The 16963-nt window shown below is 43.5% G+C and overlaps 1 protein-coding gene across 2 annotated transcripts; it reads left to right on the top strand.

Moving 5' to 3' along the window:
* The first annotated feature begins 1174 nt into the window (after nt 1-1174).
* Nucleotides 1175-16356, top strand: LOC124660777. Of its 2 annotated transcripts, XM_047198606.1 has the most exons (20): nt 1175-1313; nt 1401-1493; nt 1695-1792; nt 1917-1968; nt 2117-2259; nt 3050-3228; nt 3327-3472; nt 4577-4852; nt 5301-5441; nt 5710-5964; nt 6152-6289; nt 6367-6663; nt 6788-6961; nt 7810-8782; nt 8860-8948; nt 9615-9719; nt 9796-10926; nt 12126-13430; nt 13532-13730; nt 15723-16356. In XM_047198606.1, the coding sequence occupies exons 2-20, from the start codon at nt 1401-1403 to the stop codon at nt 16166-16168; spliced, it is 6240 nt and encodes a 2079-aa protein (XP_047054562.1). In that variant the 5' UTR covers nt 1175-1313; the 3' UTR covers nt 16169-16356. The 2 variants fall into 2 exon arrangements, with proteins under 2 accessions (XP_047054562.1, XP_047054563.1); XM_047198607.1 differs by lacking the exons at nt 1175-1313; nt 1401-1493; nt 1695-1792; ... (4 more) ...; nt 4577-4852; nt 15723-16356 and adding an exon at nt 14162-14997 and having other exon boundaries at nt 5332-5441; nt 5861-5964.
* Nucleotides 16357-16963: the final 607 nt, after the last annotated feature.

The raw sequence follows: 16963 nt of genomic DNA, 5'->3' as shown, positions 1-16963 counted from the left end.
TCGGAGCAGCGGCTCCGGTATAGTTGTCTTGCTATAGGGTGTCGCCTTTGCCGCTAGGGCGGTAGATTCGTCGGCTCGTGTGCACGGTCTCGGGACCGGTATGTTGCGTTGTGTTGTTCGGTGTTTGGCAAGTTTTCCTTATAAATTGGTCATTTTTTCTGTTCTTAATGAAAACCTGCCGTTTACTCCAAAAAAAATGTTGTATAAATTTTCAGAATGAAAGTAGATTGTATTTGGTCCTTAGTAAAAAATGAACAATCTTATAAAAATGGCAAAATCGAGATATCATTGTACTCTCCGTTTTTTTTGAGATACACAATACAATCAAAGACGCTCATATATACGCGCACATACTCACCCCTATGAACACACACACGCACACCCTACCCCTATTAGCACCTCTAAGAGACTGCGATGAAGAAATGATCTGGTCTTGAGATTGACGAAGTCACCACAGGCGTCTCGCTGTTGACAGGAACATCGTCTCCCACTGAAGAATATTCTGCCTTTATGAGACACCCCAGTGTCAAATCTGAGATTTGAACTCTGGTGGCCTGGAGGTGCCACTGCTCTCCTAACCATCCAGCCACATGTTGGTTCTCGTACTGTCCGTTATTGATTGTTCACTAACCACAAAATCTAGATTTATAACTTTTGCTCAGTCCAAAATACAACATATTTCGTTCAAAATGGTAGCTTACAAATTTTCTACATTGTAGTATATATTTTTTATTTTTTTTGAAATACTTAAATTCGAATTTTCAGAGGTTAAAAAACAGCCTCCGTGTAGCCCGAGCAAAAAAAAGAAAAAAAATCCATTCTCATCCCTTTTGGTCCTCCCCAAAGTGAAAAAGCACCCGCTGTAAAGCTCAACCGGCGGAACTGAAATTTCGTCGCCACCACCACCGCCGCGGCTAAGCCCGGCCGCCGCTGTGCCGGCCCCGCCCGCCCTCCCGCACCCCTGCTGCACCTCCTCTACCCCCCAAATCCGTCGGGAGAGCGCTGCCACCGCCGCCTCCCACGTCGTCCCCAGACTCCGGCGAGATCCTCCCTCCTTCCAGGACCTCTCTCCGCCGTCCCGTTAGGCCCCCGCGAGCACCGGACCGAGCACGAGCACCTCGGCTCGATCTCCGCCGCCGCCCCGCCGTTGGCTCCGAGCCGCGCAGCCCCGACCTCCTCCGGCTTCGCACACGGCGATAAGGACCTCGTCCAGCTTCTCCCCTGCGTCCCGCGACCACCCGCGTCGTCCTGTTGACCGCGGCGCCCACCACCGGCCACCCTGCTTCAAACGTGTTCGACCGAAGTCCCCCAAGGTATTTTTCTATTTTTTCTTATTTGTTCGTTTTCTTTGTACGGGTGCATTGAGTATTGATGTAAATTTGTGTAACTAATTTGCACAGATGAATTTGCTTGTGCGCGCTGTTTTCGATGACTCGCCCTCGGATGCTGACGAGGAGATGGCGGTGGAGTCGTTGATCGAGATGCAGGCCAATGTTTGTAATTGTCTTATATGTTCGATTGTAGATTGTGTATATAGGTCTACCTAGCACAGAAAATTTAGGGAGTCTGTTTTAGGGGGTCTGCTGGACACGAGCATTTTGAAAAGCAAAAAACCTTCTCTCTTCGCTTTTAGGCTCTCAAAATTTAGGGATTCTAGTGGAGATTCTCTAACCTTTTATCGTCAATTGCTGTAGGTACAGCCGTGTAAACCTACTGATGTGTGTCGGCAAAATATAGCGGCTGAAAGCAGCCTTCCAGTGAAGGCTAGAGATCGACCCACTGCCCCTGCAAGGTGCTTAGTTCTCATTGCAAGAATTGCTATTCTCAGCTCAGCCTTTGCGGCTTATACGATAGTAGGCAGTTGGGTTATGCATTCTGAATCCATGTTGATTCTGTGTCAACCTTTCATTTTGCAGACAAAGCTTTCTATCATCATTTCAAAGTGTGCCACTATCTCATCATGAAAAGGTTACCCCTCTCCAAACTCAAAAATAATTTGATTCTTTCAGTAACGTGTTTTTATGCCTGAATTCTCTTGTCCCGTGCATTGTGCGCTTTCTGATTTTATGCATCAACGGCTTTGGGGTTGAGCATTGGCTCTTTGACATTGTGTTAGATGAAGAACCCACTTGGAGACAGCGAATCCATTAGCTTTCAAAAAGAAGATTCAGCTTCAGGACATGTCAAGGTGATGTCATCTGATGAAACAGATGGTAACTCCAACATATGCGTTGCTTGTGGAACCCCAGGAACTCTTAGGTAAGTTGATTCATTTTTGTATCAACATCAGTTTTAATAATGTATTAATAAAACAGTCGTGCAAATGAAGCCATTTCTATAGGATTTGTATAGGAACAGATTATTGTGATCTATAAAGGGGAAACAAATGTCACCTACCCTTGGTGAGCTACCGTGTTACTGAATTCTGTTTTGGCTTTTATGATGCCAAATCTTAATAAATTCTTATCCTGAAGTATGTTCCAATTCTTAATGCACCCAAAGGATATATATGCATTTATGCATATTAAATCCAGTGTGTATACTTTTCCTTGTTCCATCATGGTGAATGGAGGAATGACATGCTGTGTGATGGTCGTGCGTTGAGGAACGTCTGAGTGCTGGACATGATTTTGCCTTCTTCACAGTTTTACTTGCCACATCTCCAGTCTCTGTGTTCATCTGCTTTTTTACATTTTTTATTAGGTGAGTTATCATAATAAGTCACCCATATTAATAGCTTTATCGATAATCAAACCCTGTGGTATAATCTCAGCCGAACACTAGGTTAGTAGAACCTACAAGAAATCTTGCTTAGTTTGTGAGTGAGTTATCTGAAATGTCCCAGAATCAGATAACCTGTTTTATGATTACCAATTTCTAAGTGCACATGTAAATCCCTTGTTCTCTTGTACTGTCTACCATGATAAGAGAAGACACTATTAAAACTTGCCATCTGATCTGTGTATATTATGGATGTTCTGCATACACTTTGGTCCGTCATGCACAATGTTCACTTCATGTTCTCATGTATATATTCAATTGATAATAGGTCCTGTGATGGAAAAGGTTGCCAAAGTAGATACCACATCTCTTGTTTGTATCCTTCCCTGGAATATTTGTCTCCTGGAATTTGGTTCTGTACCAGCTGCACGAATAAGAGGTTCCAGCTTGGCATACATTCTATCGTTGATGGAATAGAGTCTGTGTGGGACGTCAAGGATGCTGAGGGTAAGTACAATCTTTCTTCTGACGTGAGACAAAATCTATTATAGCAGTTCTTCTGTTTCCAAATTTATTACTTCTATTTATCGGATCTGTGTTTATAGGAATGCAAAATAGCAAGCATTACTTTGTTAAGTATAAGAATCTGGCGCATGTCCATAATCGGTGGGTTCCAGAAGGTGATATCAATGTCACGCCTGGAGGTCCTGATCTTCTTTCCTTGTTTAACAAGAGGAATCATACTGAAAAGGTGATTACTTTTTTGGCGATCTTTATTTTATTATGCATATGAGAGATGGTTCAGGCTTTGCAAAAGAACCGTGCTGATGTTATTCTTTGAGTAAAATACATCACAAGTCCTAGGGTACCAAGTTAGTCCTACAATTATGAAAATGCAGATCCGAGCCCTAAAAGATTGTTAAGTGTGTCACCGGTGGTCCTACTCGTGCTGCATCAGCTTTGACTTGCAAGCATGGCAAGTTGACCACTGCCATGTGGCAATTTTTTGCGAAAAACCCCTTGAAGATTCTTCTCTTCCAATTTCGTGTCCCTTCTACAAGATGTAGAAGCTGAGAACCGGGAAGGACACAGGGGAGAGGCTGAGGATGATCTCGAGCTAGCGGCGTCATGCCGTGGGTGGCGAGTCTGTGGCCCGCCCTGTTCTCCCCGTGACCTCCCGATGCCGGAAAACCCGCACCCCACCCATCACGATCCTGAGCTGTCAAAAAAAAAAAAACCCTCATGATCTCGATCCTCTTCCTCATTATTGGTGAGCGGAACTCCTTGCCTGCCCTGCTCCTGTGCCTCCATCCTGGGTTCCCCAACGCCATCCTCGTCTCGTGTTTGCTGCCCACCTTGAAGCTCCCAGCTGGCCTCCGCCTCTCCCCTACTGGCCTCCCTAACATACCGCATCGCCAGGGCCCTCCTACCTCCCGCGCCACCACAGACATGGTTCCAGCTCCTGCCGTCGCGACAGCTCGCCCTCTGCTTGACGTGCTGTCCCTTCTAGAGCAAGAAAGTATTAAAATTCATCACCGCGAATTTTGATTGGGTTGACCACGAGACAGCAACCGGTGGAGACAGAGGTGGACAGGAAGACATGGAAGGGCAAGAAAGTTGAAGAGATAATTTTGTAGCTGGCTTCGTGCAAAAATTTGCCACATGACAGTGGTTAACCTGCTACGCGTGCAAGCCAAAGCTGTTGCAGCACGGATAGGATCGACGGTGACATATTTTACGAACTTTTAGGACCTAAATCTGCATTGTCATAATAGTAGGACTAACTTGGCACCCGTAGAATAGTTTTAGGACTCATGGTGTGTATTTTACTCCTTTTCTTTTAATGGTTTTCCAGGCAATTTGGAAGGAGGAATGGACTAAGCCACACCGCCTGTTAAGGAAGAGACTGCTCTTGGCACCAAAATTAGCTGATGATTTCTTTTCCTCATGTGATGTTAAATATTCATATTGTACTCTTGAATGGTTAGTGAAATGGAGGTGTCTTGGCTATGATCATGCAACATGGGAATTAGAGACTCTACCCTGTTTGCTTACGCCCGAGGCTGACCAACTTAAAAAGAACTATGAGAACCGCCATGAGGCTGCAAAACAATCATCTATAAAAGCAAAGGTGTGGTGGGAAAACTAATTTTAATGCTTTATCTTGGTGCTCCTAGTAGTATTTGTAATTCATTCATGATACAAGTCTGATAGGGAATAGCCTGGCTACTTTGAGAATGATAAACTTTGTAGAAACGTAACATCATTTATTAGGTTATATATACTATTAAGATTTTTGCTGTTTAAGTTGATCGATAAACTAACAACCAATAAATTGAAAACTGAAAGCTGGGTTAACTGGTCTGCTAATTCCATAAAAAAGTTTAAGTGCATATGAACCACACTATATTATCTTTATTTTTGCCCAGCTGTATTAAACTATCACATCATTGATATTATATTACCTCTGTCCTCTTTGTCACATGTTTAGTTATATCTGTGCTTAAAACCTATACATATTCATGAAACTGCTAATTTTCTTCTTCTGTGCAATACTGTAATTATTACTTGTGTTACAGGTTAAGAAAAGCTCATTTCAGAAACTTCAGAGATTACCAGATGGGTGTCATCCTGATTTTGACAGTGATCACTTGTGTTCTATCAATTACCTCCGAGAGTTCTGGTACAAATCTTTTGGCGCTGTTCTTGTTGATGATAAGGTAGGATTATGCAAGTAGCTTAGCTGCATTAGTCTTAAAAAATGGTCAAGAAACAAGACTTTATCCTTCTATTCTAGTTTTCCACCCATATAATTGTTTGTAGTAGTTATGACCACTGGCATGGTCATATGTTCTAGTGCTTACTTACAAGGATGTAAGGTTGTGCTTCCTTACAAGGATGTAAGATTGTACATCTCTTGCAGTTGTACTTGGCTATTTTTAAACTCCCATCTGAATAAAAAGGACTCTGTGTTTAACCATCATGCAGGAGTTTGTAATAAAGACCATCTTATTCACAATGTCTGTGTTACCTGACTCCAGCCAACCCATCCTAATTGTCACAACTCCTGCTTCTCTATCCTTATGGGAGGTTCAGTTCAATAACTTGGCACCATTTATCAATGTTGTTGTGTATGAAGGAGGGAAAGACAAGCTCAAATTAATTCAAGATTTGGAATTTTATGATAGCGGAAGCTCTGTTATGTTACAGGTTCTCTTATCCCATGCTGATGCTATCTTAGAGGTAATTGCCAACTGCTAAGTATCTACTTTCTAGTCTTAGCTAGCAAATGGTGCTCACCAATCAAGAGCACATAAATTGCACCGATCCACCTAGATCGTATTGGGTGTCGTCGTTACTAGTTACTACACCCCTAGCTCTGTTAAGCTTATGCTTTTCATGTAATTGCAATCTCTCTGCCATGGCACAGGATATCGAACCTATAGCCCACATTGGTTGGGAGGCGGTCATAGTTGATTATTATCAAAAATCAACCCTACAGTATCTCGAACAACTGAAGCAACTTTCCACTGATTTTAGAATGTTGCTTGTGAGCTCCCCAATTAAGGTGCCTATCAATAGCTCTGGCCTGTATTACTGCTTCTGTGCCACAAATAAGCCATGCTGAATCTTGTTATTTTGCAGGATAATCTTCCTGAGTACATGAAACTTTTAGGTTTCCTTGATTCCAGAGAGCAAGAAAATGGCAATTGCGCTGATACTGCTGATGCCCTTGTGACGGCGAAAGTAAACTTCAAAAATCATATTGCATATGAGCGCCGAGCAGATTCTTCAAAACTATTGGAGCATTGGGTTCCTGCTTACATGTCACAACTGCAGCTAGGGATATATTGTTCCATACTGCTTTCAAATTCATCTGTTCTCCAGTCGAAGATGAAAAGTGGTAGCTCTCTTTGCGACATTATTATGTCTCTCTCAAAGGTGCTTTGAAAACAAATTTACAGCTTGCATGATAACAAGTAATCAGTAATGTGCTTCTTTTCTTCTTTTGCAAAGTTACTAACACTGCTATTGCCCTTGATCTATTCTTGTCCTTATGTTATAGTGCTGTGATCATCCTTACCTTGTTGATGAGTTCCTGCAAAATTCGACTGTCAACATTCACAATTATACTGATACTCTAGATACCAGAGTGCAAGCGTGTGGCAAGCTACTGCTTCTTCATGAAATGCTTAAAGAAATAAGGAACAAGAGGCTGAGAGTCATTATTCTTTTTCAAGTGAGGCACTCATCGCATTACCCTCTTTCCTTAGTACATATGTGTGGCACGATGTACTAAAGTAACCAATCAAGGTTCTAAATATTGTTATTCAGTATTTGTTCAGTCATACAGCTAGACACCTAGTAGTGATTAGGTGGCCCCAACTGCTCCAGTTATGGGGCCTAACCGGTGATTATATGGTAACATCTAAGGGGCCTATATTCGTTCAGTAATACACTCATACACCTAGACACCTAGTAGTGATTGTGTGGCCCTAACTTGTCCAGTTATGGGGCCTAGCCCGTGATTATACGGTAACATGTAGATGCACCTGTTCCTTTTTTATACCATATGATCTCTTTTTTGAGAACACTTCTGCATATAAATTTCATAGAAGCTGGATTGATATAATTATCATCTAAACTGTGAATAATTGTAAATAGTCCCTAATACTATTCTCTACATTACTAGAATATGCTCATTAGCTATGCTGTTTGCATCTTGCCTTGGTTCCAATGTCATGGTGCTCCATAAAGTGCCAATATTCAATATGCCGTTTATGTCAGCAGATATTTACATGAATGAACATGGTGCCTTGCAGAAGTATTTTCTTATAACAAGTGATCAACAATGCAAATAAATTATGTATGGCAATTTCCTCGTCTGACATATAAGCCCCCATTTCACATATTGTTCCTAACGTGTTCCAACATATTGTTCTGAGTGTGTTCCCTTAAGTACTCATCAATGTTATCATTCCTTTTTGAACCCTTTGTGCTCTTCTATGGAATTTGTCCCTTTGACAGTTTTCCTTAAATTTTCTTAATTTTCTAATTTAGCAGTTTTTTTTTCCGGTGCTATGGCAGTCTAGTGTAGCAGGTGGAAACGCAACGGGTGATATATTGGAAGATGTTGTGTTTGACAGATTTGGCCCTGATTCGTATGAGCGTGTTGAAAGTGGCGCACCATTGTCAAGGAAAGAGGCAGCAGTAAATATGTTCAATGACAAGACTAAGGGGAGGTTTGTTTTTCTGATTGAAAGTCGTGCATGCCTCCCAAGTATTAAGCTGTCATCTGCCGATGCCTTTATCATATACAATAGTGACTGTAACCCACTAAATGATCTGAAGGCTCTTCAAAGAATACAAATAGAGTCACAACTTAAGTATCAGGGCATTTTCCGTTTATACAGTCCTTTCACAGTGGAGGAGAAGCAGCTCATGCTTGCTAAACATGGTGTGCCTATTGATAACTACAAGGATATGACAGGTAGTTTAGGCCATTCCTTGATCAGTTGGGGTGCATCAGTTCTTTTCACCAAACTTGATGAGCTTCAGCATGATAATTCAAGTAAAAACTTCGGAAGGGATAGACAATTTATGGACAAAGTAAAGTTGAAGTTCTTAAGAAAGTTAGCCAAAAATGTTGTAGACAGCACCAAAATCAATTGCACATCCATATCGAAAGCTGAAGCTAATATGTGTGGGGAATTTTATTCAAGAAGCATTACTCTAATAGGCGAAAATGTGGCAATGCCTGCCTTGGATGGAGATCCATCAAATTTCTGGTTAAATTTACTGAATGGGAGATCCCCTTGTTGGAACAATATATCTGAGTCACCACAATCAAGCCATAGAATGTTACATAACATAGAAGAACCTGTCAAAGTTCCTGCTGAAGAAGCTGATGAAGCCAGAAGGAAGCGTAGAAAGCTTGACAGAATCACAGTTCCATCTTCTAAGCGTTCATCTGACAACAGTCATGGTGATATGTTACCTAAAAATTGTACTACATTGAGGCCCCCTCTTCAACAACTTGATAAAACACAAGAAAAAGAAGGTATCACATTTGTGTCAAGATTACATTCTGCTGCAGATATGCATATTACATGGTTCTGATATAATTTTGTTCTGAAGGGGTGAAAAAACTGATGAGCACACCCAAGAATCTTCACGTTCAACTTAAGAAAGAACTGTCAAAGCTAATCAAGGTGCTAGAACTGCAGGTATGCATTTTCTTTGTTCTTCCACTTTCTCTTTGTTTCCATTATGACATGCTATTGAAAAAAATACATTATAACATATGTTTATGCTTAGAATTTATTTGGCTAATGGACACAGATTTACGCGAAGTGCACAAAATCCTTATCTGTATGTAAAAACAAAATATCCCTAAATTTAATCTAGCCTTGAACCTCAGTGAAAATTCTATTCGGTAATGCTTAAATTAGCTGTTAGTAAGCCCCCACAACTACATAGCGGAAGTAAAGCCATGTCAAAATCTTAGAAGTGCACTTATTCATGGACAGATAGAGTAAGTAGTAACTAGCAACCAGATCTAATATGTCAGCTAGGTTACAAATAAACACTAACCTTCAAGTCTTAGTAAGGACAACTCAAGAGCCAATTTAAGCTTTATGTTTCCCACCTCATTGTAAGAGAGCGTTAATAATTGACACCCCAATTTCGGTACATCTTCAAAAGCTTTTAAATATGCCTGAGTAGGAAAAAGGCAACCTCAAGTAGAAGTTGCTGTTAAATGTGTTTGGCTGTCTGCACTTTCTGCAATTTATTATGCCTAATTCTTACCATTCATTTTTTGTTGCTTTGCTCTCATACTGCTTTTTTCTGCTTACCCAATCTAACATGCATTTTTATAAATATAAATGCAGGATAATGTAAGACTTATGTCAGAACAGCTATTTGATTATTTTCTGAACAATCATCAAGTTGTTATCGAGCCAGTGGGCATATTGCGTGCGTTCATTATAGCCTTGGTAAGGAGGACACCCACGCAATATTGTTATGTTATATTTATCAAATATGCTAATGTCCATATTAATATTTTTTCAGTGTTGGCGTGCTGCTTCTCTTCTTAATTGTAAGGTAGATCTCAGAGAGTTGCTTGCCCTTGCTGAAAAAAACTTGAAGTGTGAGTGCAATGAAGAGCTTGTGGCATTGATGTGTAGAAAATTAAGGACCCTAGTGAAAAAAATCCCAAATATAGCAGATGAAACAAGCATCAAGGGTCAATCAGTGTCAGTAGAAGACACCCAACTTTCATGCCAAGAGACCTCTAATAACTTGGAAAAGGACCACATGTTCCAAGAAAAGGAAATGGATCTTCATGGTAAGTTCACAAATGGTGCATCTTATGAGGTCTCTACTGTTGCTGAGCAGATGATCTCAGAGAGGCAGGAACCTGTTCAAGAAACTCGCAGAGAATGTCACGTGCCACATGATGAGCTTCCTAACATGATTGTGGAGAAATGTATATGTTTAGTTGACAATGTTTTCTCCTTAAGAGAAAAGAATATCCTTTGCAAACAACAGCTTGAGATATCAGGTTTAGTGACACACAGGCAGAACAATGTTATCAGACTGAAAAAAGTATGCAGTCTAGTTCTGGAACATATTCATAGAAGTCATATTGATGAAATGACCAGGAGTAAGAAAATAAATCTGACTACTCAGTGGTTCACTATGCTTATGTATGCATATTTGGAGCACATGAAACTCCAGCATGACAAGCTTGAGGGACTGCAGTCTGATACATGGTCTTCAGAGCGACAATTGAAGGAAAAGCTCAACCAGGTAGCAAAATCAGGCCAATTAGATCGATACTTTGACCGGTATATTGCTCTACCTGACTCGAACTTTGTTATGGAAGAATTCATCCATTTTAAGGAACAGAATGATGAGCATCGTATTGCTGAAAGTTCTGTGTCTTGTCAGCATTCATCAAATGACGCATTGGCGATGGAATTTACATTAGTACGAAATGAAGTTCTGTCAGAGCCCACATCTATACAGGCAATGGAAAATGAGCCAGTTGAGACTTCTGTGGGCTCTGGCAGAGGACCAGCATCAGAAGCTGCTGATTTTCCAGAAAACAGCATCCGCTGTAGTTCTGATGGCATTGGTGTACAAAGAGCTGGCTGTTCATCAAGTAGCATTCCTACAAATGATGATTCTACCGGTCAGGTATTATGTTGCATATTTTCAAAACGTGTTATGCTTGTCGTATGCGGATATGCGTGTATAAGCTTCTTTGTTCTTGACTTACACATGAGGACTCTGTTCTACTTGTGCTTCAATCCTGACTTTCCAATAGAGTTAACCTGGAGCTGCTATATTTCGCACCATTGGGCTATACATGTCATCAACACACATGATACACCACCAAGGTGGGGCTATCGTCGTAGTGTACGAGGCAGCAACTTATGGTTTGCCCAGAAAGGATTGTGGAATTTTAGTCAATTACCTTTAGTTTGTTTCCATTTTATCTCTAGGCAAGTTTGTCAGGCCTACCACTGTTTAGGAAGATGGAAAGACTACTTTCCGGTTGAGCAAATAATAGAATTCTCATTCCCCAAGAACTATGTTGAGCAAGGCACCACCAGGCCTTCAAGCATATGACCTGCTATAACTATGTGATGGGTCTCCATGAGCTGAAAAGTAATAGAGCAACTTGTTTCACTCTGAGCTGAAAAGTATTAGATGGTGAGAACTGCAGCAAGATAGCTTGTCCAGATTATGCAGTCTATCATAGTTTTTCCAGCCTGTGCTCTATCTAGGCTAGACTTGAGAGTGAAATATGTTATACCTTCATAATATTCCTCTGGGGAAATTAAACGTTGACCAATGGGGAATGATCCCTCCCTTGGCTATACGTTGTTAGGTAGGATGAGACTCTTCCCGCGGATGGACGCTAGGATGATAACCCGATTAAAGTTCGTCCCTCCCTGCGAAATTACCGCGAGATGGAGATTTGAACCTGGGTGGGCTGGGTGTGCACTCGCTTGCCTTGCCACTATATTCCTCGGGGAAATTATCTCTTTCGTTTGATGGAAAGCACTTCAAAGTTGTGCCAGTTGACATAGCTAATATTTATTTACTACCTCTGATACAAATTAGTTGATACTGGTTCAGTGAACCTAGACATTTAGGCAACACTTTGCCTAAATCTGCGACAATTAATTTGGATAGGAGGGAATAGTAGATTTCAGAGCTTGGCACATTGTTAGTCATTTTTTCCATTGTTCATAAAATACTACTGCATCATGCTTCGTATTTTTTTGTTTCCTCGTACTATTATAGTTGGCTTATTTATGTGTTCATTGTCACTATATATGCTTTGGTGATGCCAGAGAATGATCTCAAATACCTTTATTTTGTATCAGGAATCCCCAACCAGTGAGTGTAGAAATGCTGACCAGATGGAGATAGACAATATTGCTAAGCCAAATATGTTGCTGGGAGGTGCAACTTCTCTTGTTAGTGTAAAGAATGATGACATTCTTGACACAGATGGAGTCCACTTGGAGTCAACAAATTTGGCTGCCTCACAAAGCCTTGTAGCCTTGGTTGGAACTCAAGCTGTTCTATCATGCATGTCTCCCCAGCAAAGCACAGATCTGCCAGCTCAACAAAATGTAGCACCTTCAGGGTGTCCACCTGCCGAAGCAGAACAGACAGGTTTGTCGGACACACAGGTGGTTCATGTTTTGCAGACTGAAATGCAACCATCAATCTTACTTTTGGATGCTCCACCTCAAAACACGCACCCTGATGACAGGAGCCAAACAGGTTGTCAAGAAGATAGAGTAACTGGACTGTCGCAGGGAGGCGCAGCAATTTCTCAGCATTTAGGTGATGTCAGAATGCAAGTCCAGGAAAAATATGATGGCAATGTAGCTGCTGATCCAGTGCTTCCAGCATCTCCAACTTACCCTGCAGATGGCCTAGTTCCCCTACCTGTGTCTGGGGAAGTTGAATCCCAGATTTGTGAACCAAGTATAGCTGCAAAACAAAGTACAAGTCCACCTACCCCACAGAGTTTGGCAATTTCGCATCATCTACCAGCTGAAGCAGAACCGTCAAGTATATTGTGCACAGAAACAGCTTGGGATTTGCAGCCCGAAGTGCAACTATCAACCTCAATGCAGGATGAACCCGCAGAGGTAGAGGATGAACCTGAGGCAGAGGATGAGCCTGAGGTAGTGGGCATGGTGACAGCTCATGATCTCCAGGCCGAAATACAGCCATCAGCCTCAGTGCCTGCTGGACAAAGTACAGGTCTGCCTGCCCAACAAAGTTTAGCAGCGTCACAACATCCACCAGCAGAAGGGAAACAGGCAGATGTATTTGGCACAGAGCCAGCCTGCGATTTGCAGACCGAATTGCAACCATCAACCTCATTGCAGGATGAACCTGTAGAGGCCGAGGATGAACCTGAGGCAGATGATGACCCCGAGGTACCTGAGGTAGAGGATGAACCTACAGAGGAAGAGCGAGCAGGTACCTTGGGTGCCATATCAACTGAGGATTTGCAGCCTGAAATGCAATCATCAACCTCAACGCAGGATGTTCCATTTGAACGAATACTTGTGTTTAATAATCCAATACTTAGTGACAAGCCGCTGAAAAATGAGTTGGGCAGGTTAATGCGTTGCAAAAATTTGCTTAGTAAAGAGCATGAGCATAAGGTTTGCTTTTTCTTTATTATGTATGTTACTGTTTTACGGTAAATTGTCTATGCTACATCAATTTTTCATTTTTCCTTGGCTGCACATCTATTTTTCAACAGAAATCACTACTTCTAATAGAGTGCAACCAAGAAATAGAGAAGATAAAAAGAAAGTATGACTCATTACTTCAAAACGAGGAGTCTTCTCATCTTCAGACCCAGAGGGAGCTTGCTGATATCTATAGTAGCAAAGTTCATGTCAAAAAATCACTAGCTGAGAATTTTCGAGGGGCATCCACACCATCATCTACAGCTCCAGGTATCCAACTAAACATTGCTAGCATATCTCATTGTTTCCAAAGCAGTATTCTGGTAATAACTAGTCTTTCAGCATTTAGCTTCGCTTGCTGTGATATTTTTGTTTAATGCATATTTTTGAAACTCCATCTTTTTTGTTTTGTTTGGTCGGCTTATAAGGTGGAGCATGTTATTCTTACATGATTCATCTACAAGCATCTTGTTTATATTCAGTCATTTTGTATGGTGGACATATTATATTGTGATCGGTTAGCAGTGTCAGTCTTCTGCTGTTTCTGGCTTCTTTTCCAGTAATGCCATGTTACGTGGTTGCATTACATTGATCTTCAAATTACGAAGGGCAGTCTAGATCCAGGATCTGCTGCTTAGTCAGGCTCTCCTTAATCCATAGATCATGCGAGTAATGGTTAGTTTTTCCCTTGTGCAATGCAGGGAGATCAGCGAGCCCTGTAATGGAGCAGCCATTTGAGTCTTCTTCAGCTGCTCAAACCACAGCATCACCAGTTATCTCGTCATCAGCCATCAGACCACCAGTGCCTAATCCACCAGTATCTTATGTCCGACCTTCGTATGTGGCTCAGCCATCATGGAATACGCAGCCACAGACAATCCTACCTGGCAATCTCCATGGAACGACATCAAGCTCACACCCACCTTGCCGAGCGTCCTTGCTGCCATCTGGTGGACACCCAGAGTCCATGGCTAATATCTTGCAGTCATCTAGTTCAAACCCCATCTTCATGTCAGCCCACCAACAGTCATCATATCCAAACATGGTCTTGGGCAGCACCTCAGGTCCGCTGAATGCAGCGCCAGGAAGCCAGCGTACTGGTGCTCAAATTGCCGCTGTCAATCACAATCAATCCAGCTCTGAATTGGCATCGCTGAGTGTGTATATACCAGCTAGGTTTGGCATTGGTAGCAGTAGCAGTCCTGCAGGCGCAGGGGCCAGCCCAGAAGTTGTGTGCCTGTCCGACGACGAACCGTAGCAATGCAGTCCCAGTTCGACTTGTAGGACGTTACTACTGGCCTCCTGTGGCAGCCATATGTCTTGTTGACTAAGAAGCCGATCAAACTCCTCTAGCATCATCCTTTTAGCGAAGAGATGTGCAGTTGCAAATTGAAGAGAACATTGCACCTGTTGAGAAATGGTAGGGGCTGACGTAGTACTGGTCTTTTTACCAAATTTTGTGTAGCGCCAGTTAATATAGCGAATGCCTGACCCTTTATGGATTTCTATGTGAATCTAACTAGCTGGCCCTTTGTTAGCTTGAGATTGGTCTTGGCTCTGGTCTACTCGATGGTCTACTCGATGCCAGAGCTGGGCCTGTACATGTTCTGCTAATTTCTGATGACAATCTTAATATATATCTATCTTACTTGAAAGCCAAAAGAATCAAGGTGCATTTATAACTTCGGCAACTACAGTTGCATGTATCTGTCAGCTTTTTCTTTGATTTTGCTTATTATATTGCCTATGTTCTATTCTTCGAATGGCATATGAGGATGGTTTGTTTCACTTGAAATGAAACAAGCTGAGCTGACCTTGACGTGTACTGGCTGCTGTCATAGAGAAATGGGAAAATAATCCTATGAAACCAGGGTATTTTTTGACAAATCTGACCCCTTGCCAAAACTAATGCCTCATCTGACCCCGGCAAAATTATTTCGGAGTATGACCCCTGTGTTCCTCACCAAGTAGGATGAAGCCGAAGTTATGCAGGTTGGGGCGAAGAAAAAAGCAGCAAGCAATCTTGGTAGTACGTCACTATTGCACTTGGTGGCATGTGGCTTGGCGCCAACCTGCACAACTTCGGCCTCATCCTACTTGGCGAGGGGTCAGACTAAGAAATAGTTTTGCCAAGGGCAGATATACCACCCCTTTAGCCTGGGCATCCGCCTAGGCTTGCTGGTACATGATGCCTTGCATTTTACGACTTTGTATATCGAGTTCGCAAGAGAAAAAAATGACGTCTTAGACATGTTTGCCCAGGCTTTCGGAAGCATCTGTGTCCGCCAATGAGTACTGGAGACGTGCGGAGGGTGGTGGAGCAGAAGCCGGTAGTGGTGGTGGGGCAGCGGGGTTGCTGCATGGTGCACCTGGCCCGACGCCTACTCCTCGGACAGGGTGGGAACCCGGCTGTGCTCGAGGTTGGCGATGGCACCGACCCGGCGACCCTCATCGCCGCGCTCCAGTCCAAGGACATCACTACTAAAGGCGTCGTGGACGTCGTTGTTGATGCATGCGGCTTGGCGGCGGCGTTCCCGGTGGTGTTCATCGGGGGCAAGCTGGTGGGTGGGCTCGACCGGCTCATGGCCATGCACATCGCCGGCGAGCTCGTGCCGGTCCTGAAGCAGGCAGGAGCCCTGTGTTCAGAGGAGCCCTGTTTCTCTGACCAGTCTTCAACTCTTGATGACCCTTGCCACCCTAGTCCCTAGTTATAAGTTTCCAATATGTGCATGAGCTTTCCTGAAATCTTGGCTTTCTTATGACTACTACTGGGCACTGGCACATTTGGCAAGTCTAGAATGTATTTCCTGTTTATTCTGGATGTGTCTGCATGCCATCCGGAAGTATTGTAACCCTTTCTATATTGAATGCCAAAGAAACCGAGTTGGTTCCTTTATATCATCGGTGAGTCCATGGCAGTTAGAGCATCTCCACTCGTCCCCCCGAACAGGCCCCCGGCGAGCGTTTTTTCCATCCGGACGGCGAAATTCGGCCCAGTCGCGCCCCCGGTTCCTCGTTTTCGTCCGGATTTGGGCCTAAATCCATCCGGCGATCCCACGACATCCCCGGCCCCCGGGAGCGCTCGGGACTCCGGACGAAACGAAAGCGCGCGAAACGGCGAGGAAACTTCCCGCGCGTCTGGTGGCCCCAACTTGTCGGCGAGAGAAGCCGATCGTCGTCCTCATCGCATCGTCTTCCGCGCGCTGTAAAAGCCTGCCGCCGGTCTGCATTCGCCGGCCACGCGGCGAGTTAATGTCGACTGGGAGCGCCAGGAGGAGGAGCAGCAGCGGCGGCTGCTGGACCTGGCCGCCGCACGCCAACTCGCCGCCCGCGCCACTCCAACCGCCAACGACGACTTCGCGCGGTACCGCCGTCCCGCGACACCTCCATCCGGCGTCGCTGTCCCCGTCGTCGACCTCGAGTCCTCCGACGACGACCGGGTACAAGCCATCCCCGGGGTGGGGAGACGCCGGCCGAGGCAGCGGCAGCCCGGGCCGCGCAGC

This window comes from Lolium rigidum, chromosome 6 (genome assembly GCF_022539505.1).
Source record: "Lolium rigidum isolate FL_2022 chromosome 6, APGP_CSIRO_Lrig_0.1, whole genome shotgun sequence".
NCBI lineage: Eukaryota > Viridiplantae > Streptophyta > Magnoliopsida > Poales > Poaceae > Lolium > Lolium rigidum.
This window is presented reverse-complemented; position numbering and strand designations above follow the sequence as displayed.

What these genes read in the sequence shown, in the direction of transcription:
- LOC124660777 (XM_047198606.1), top strand. Translation starts at nt 1,401, where the DNA reads ATGAATTTGCTTGTGCGCGCTGTTTTCGATGACTCGCCCTCGGATGCT. An exon ending in AATCATCTATAAAAGCAAAG is followed by an intron (nt 4,853 to 5,300) that starts GTGTGGTGGGAA and finishes CTTGTGTTACAG; the next exon opens with GTTAAGAAAAGCTCATTTCA. An exon ending in GTGCGTTCATTATAGCCTTG is followed by an intron (nt 9,720 to 9,795) that starts GTAAGGAGGACA and finishes ATATTTTTTCAG; the next exon opens with TGTTGGCGTGCTGCTTCTCT.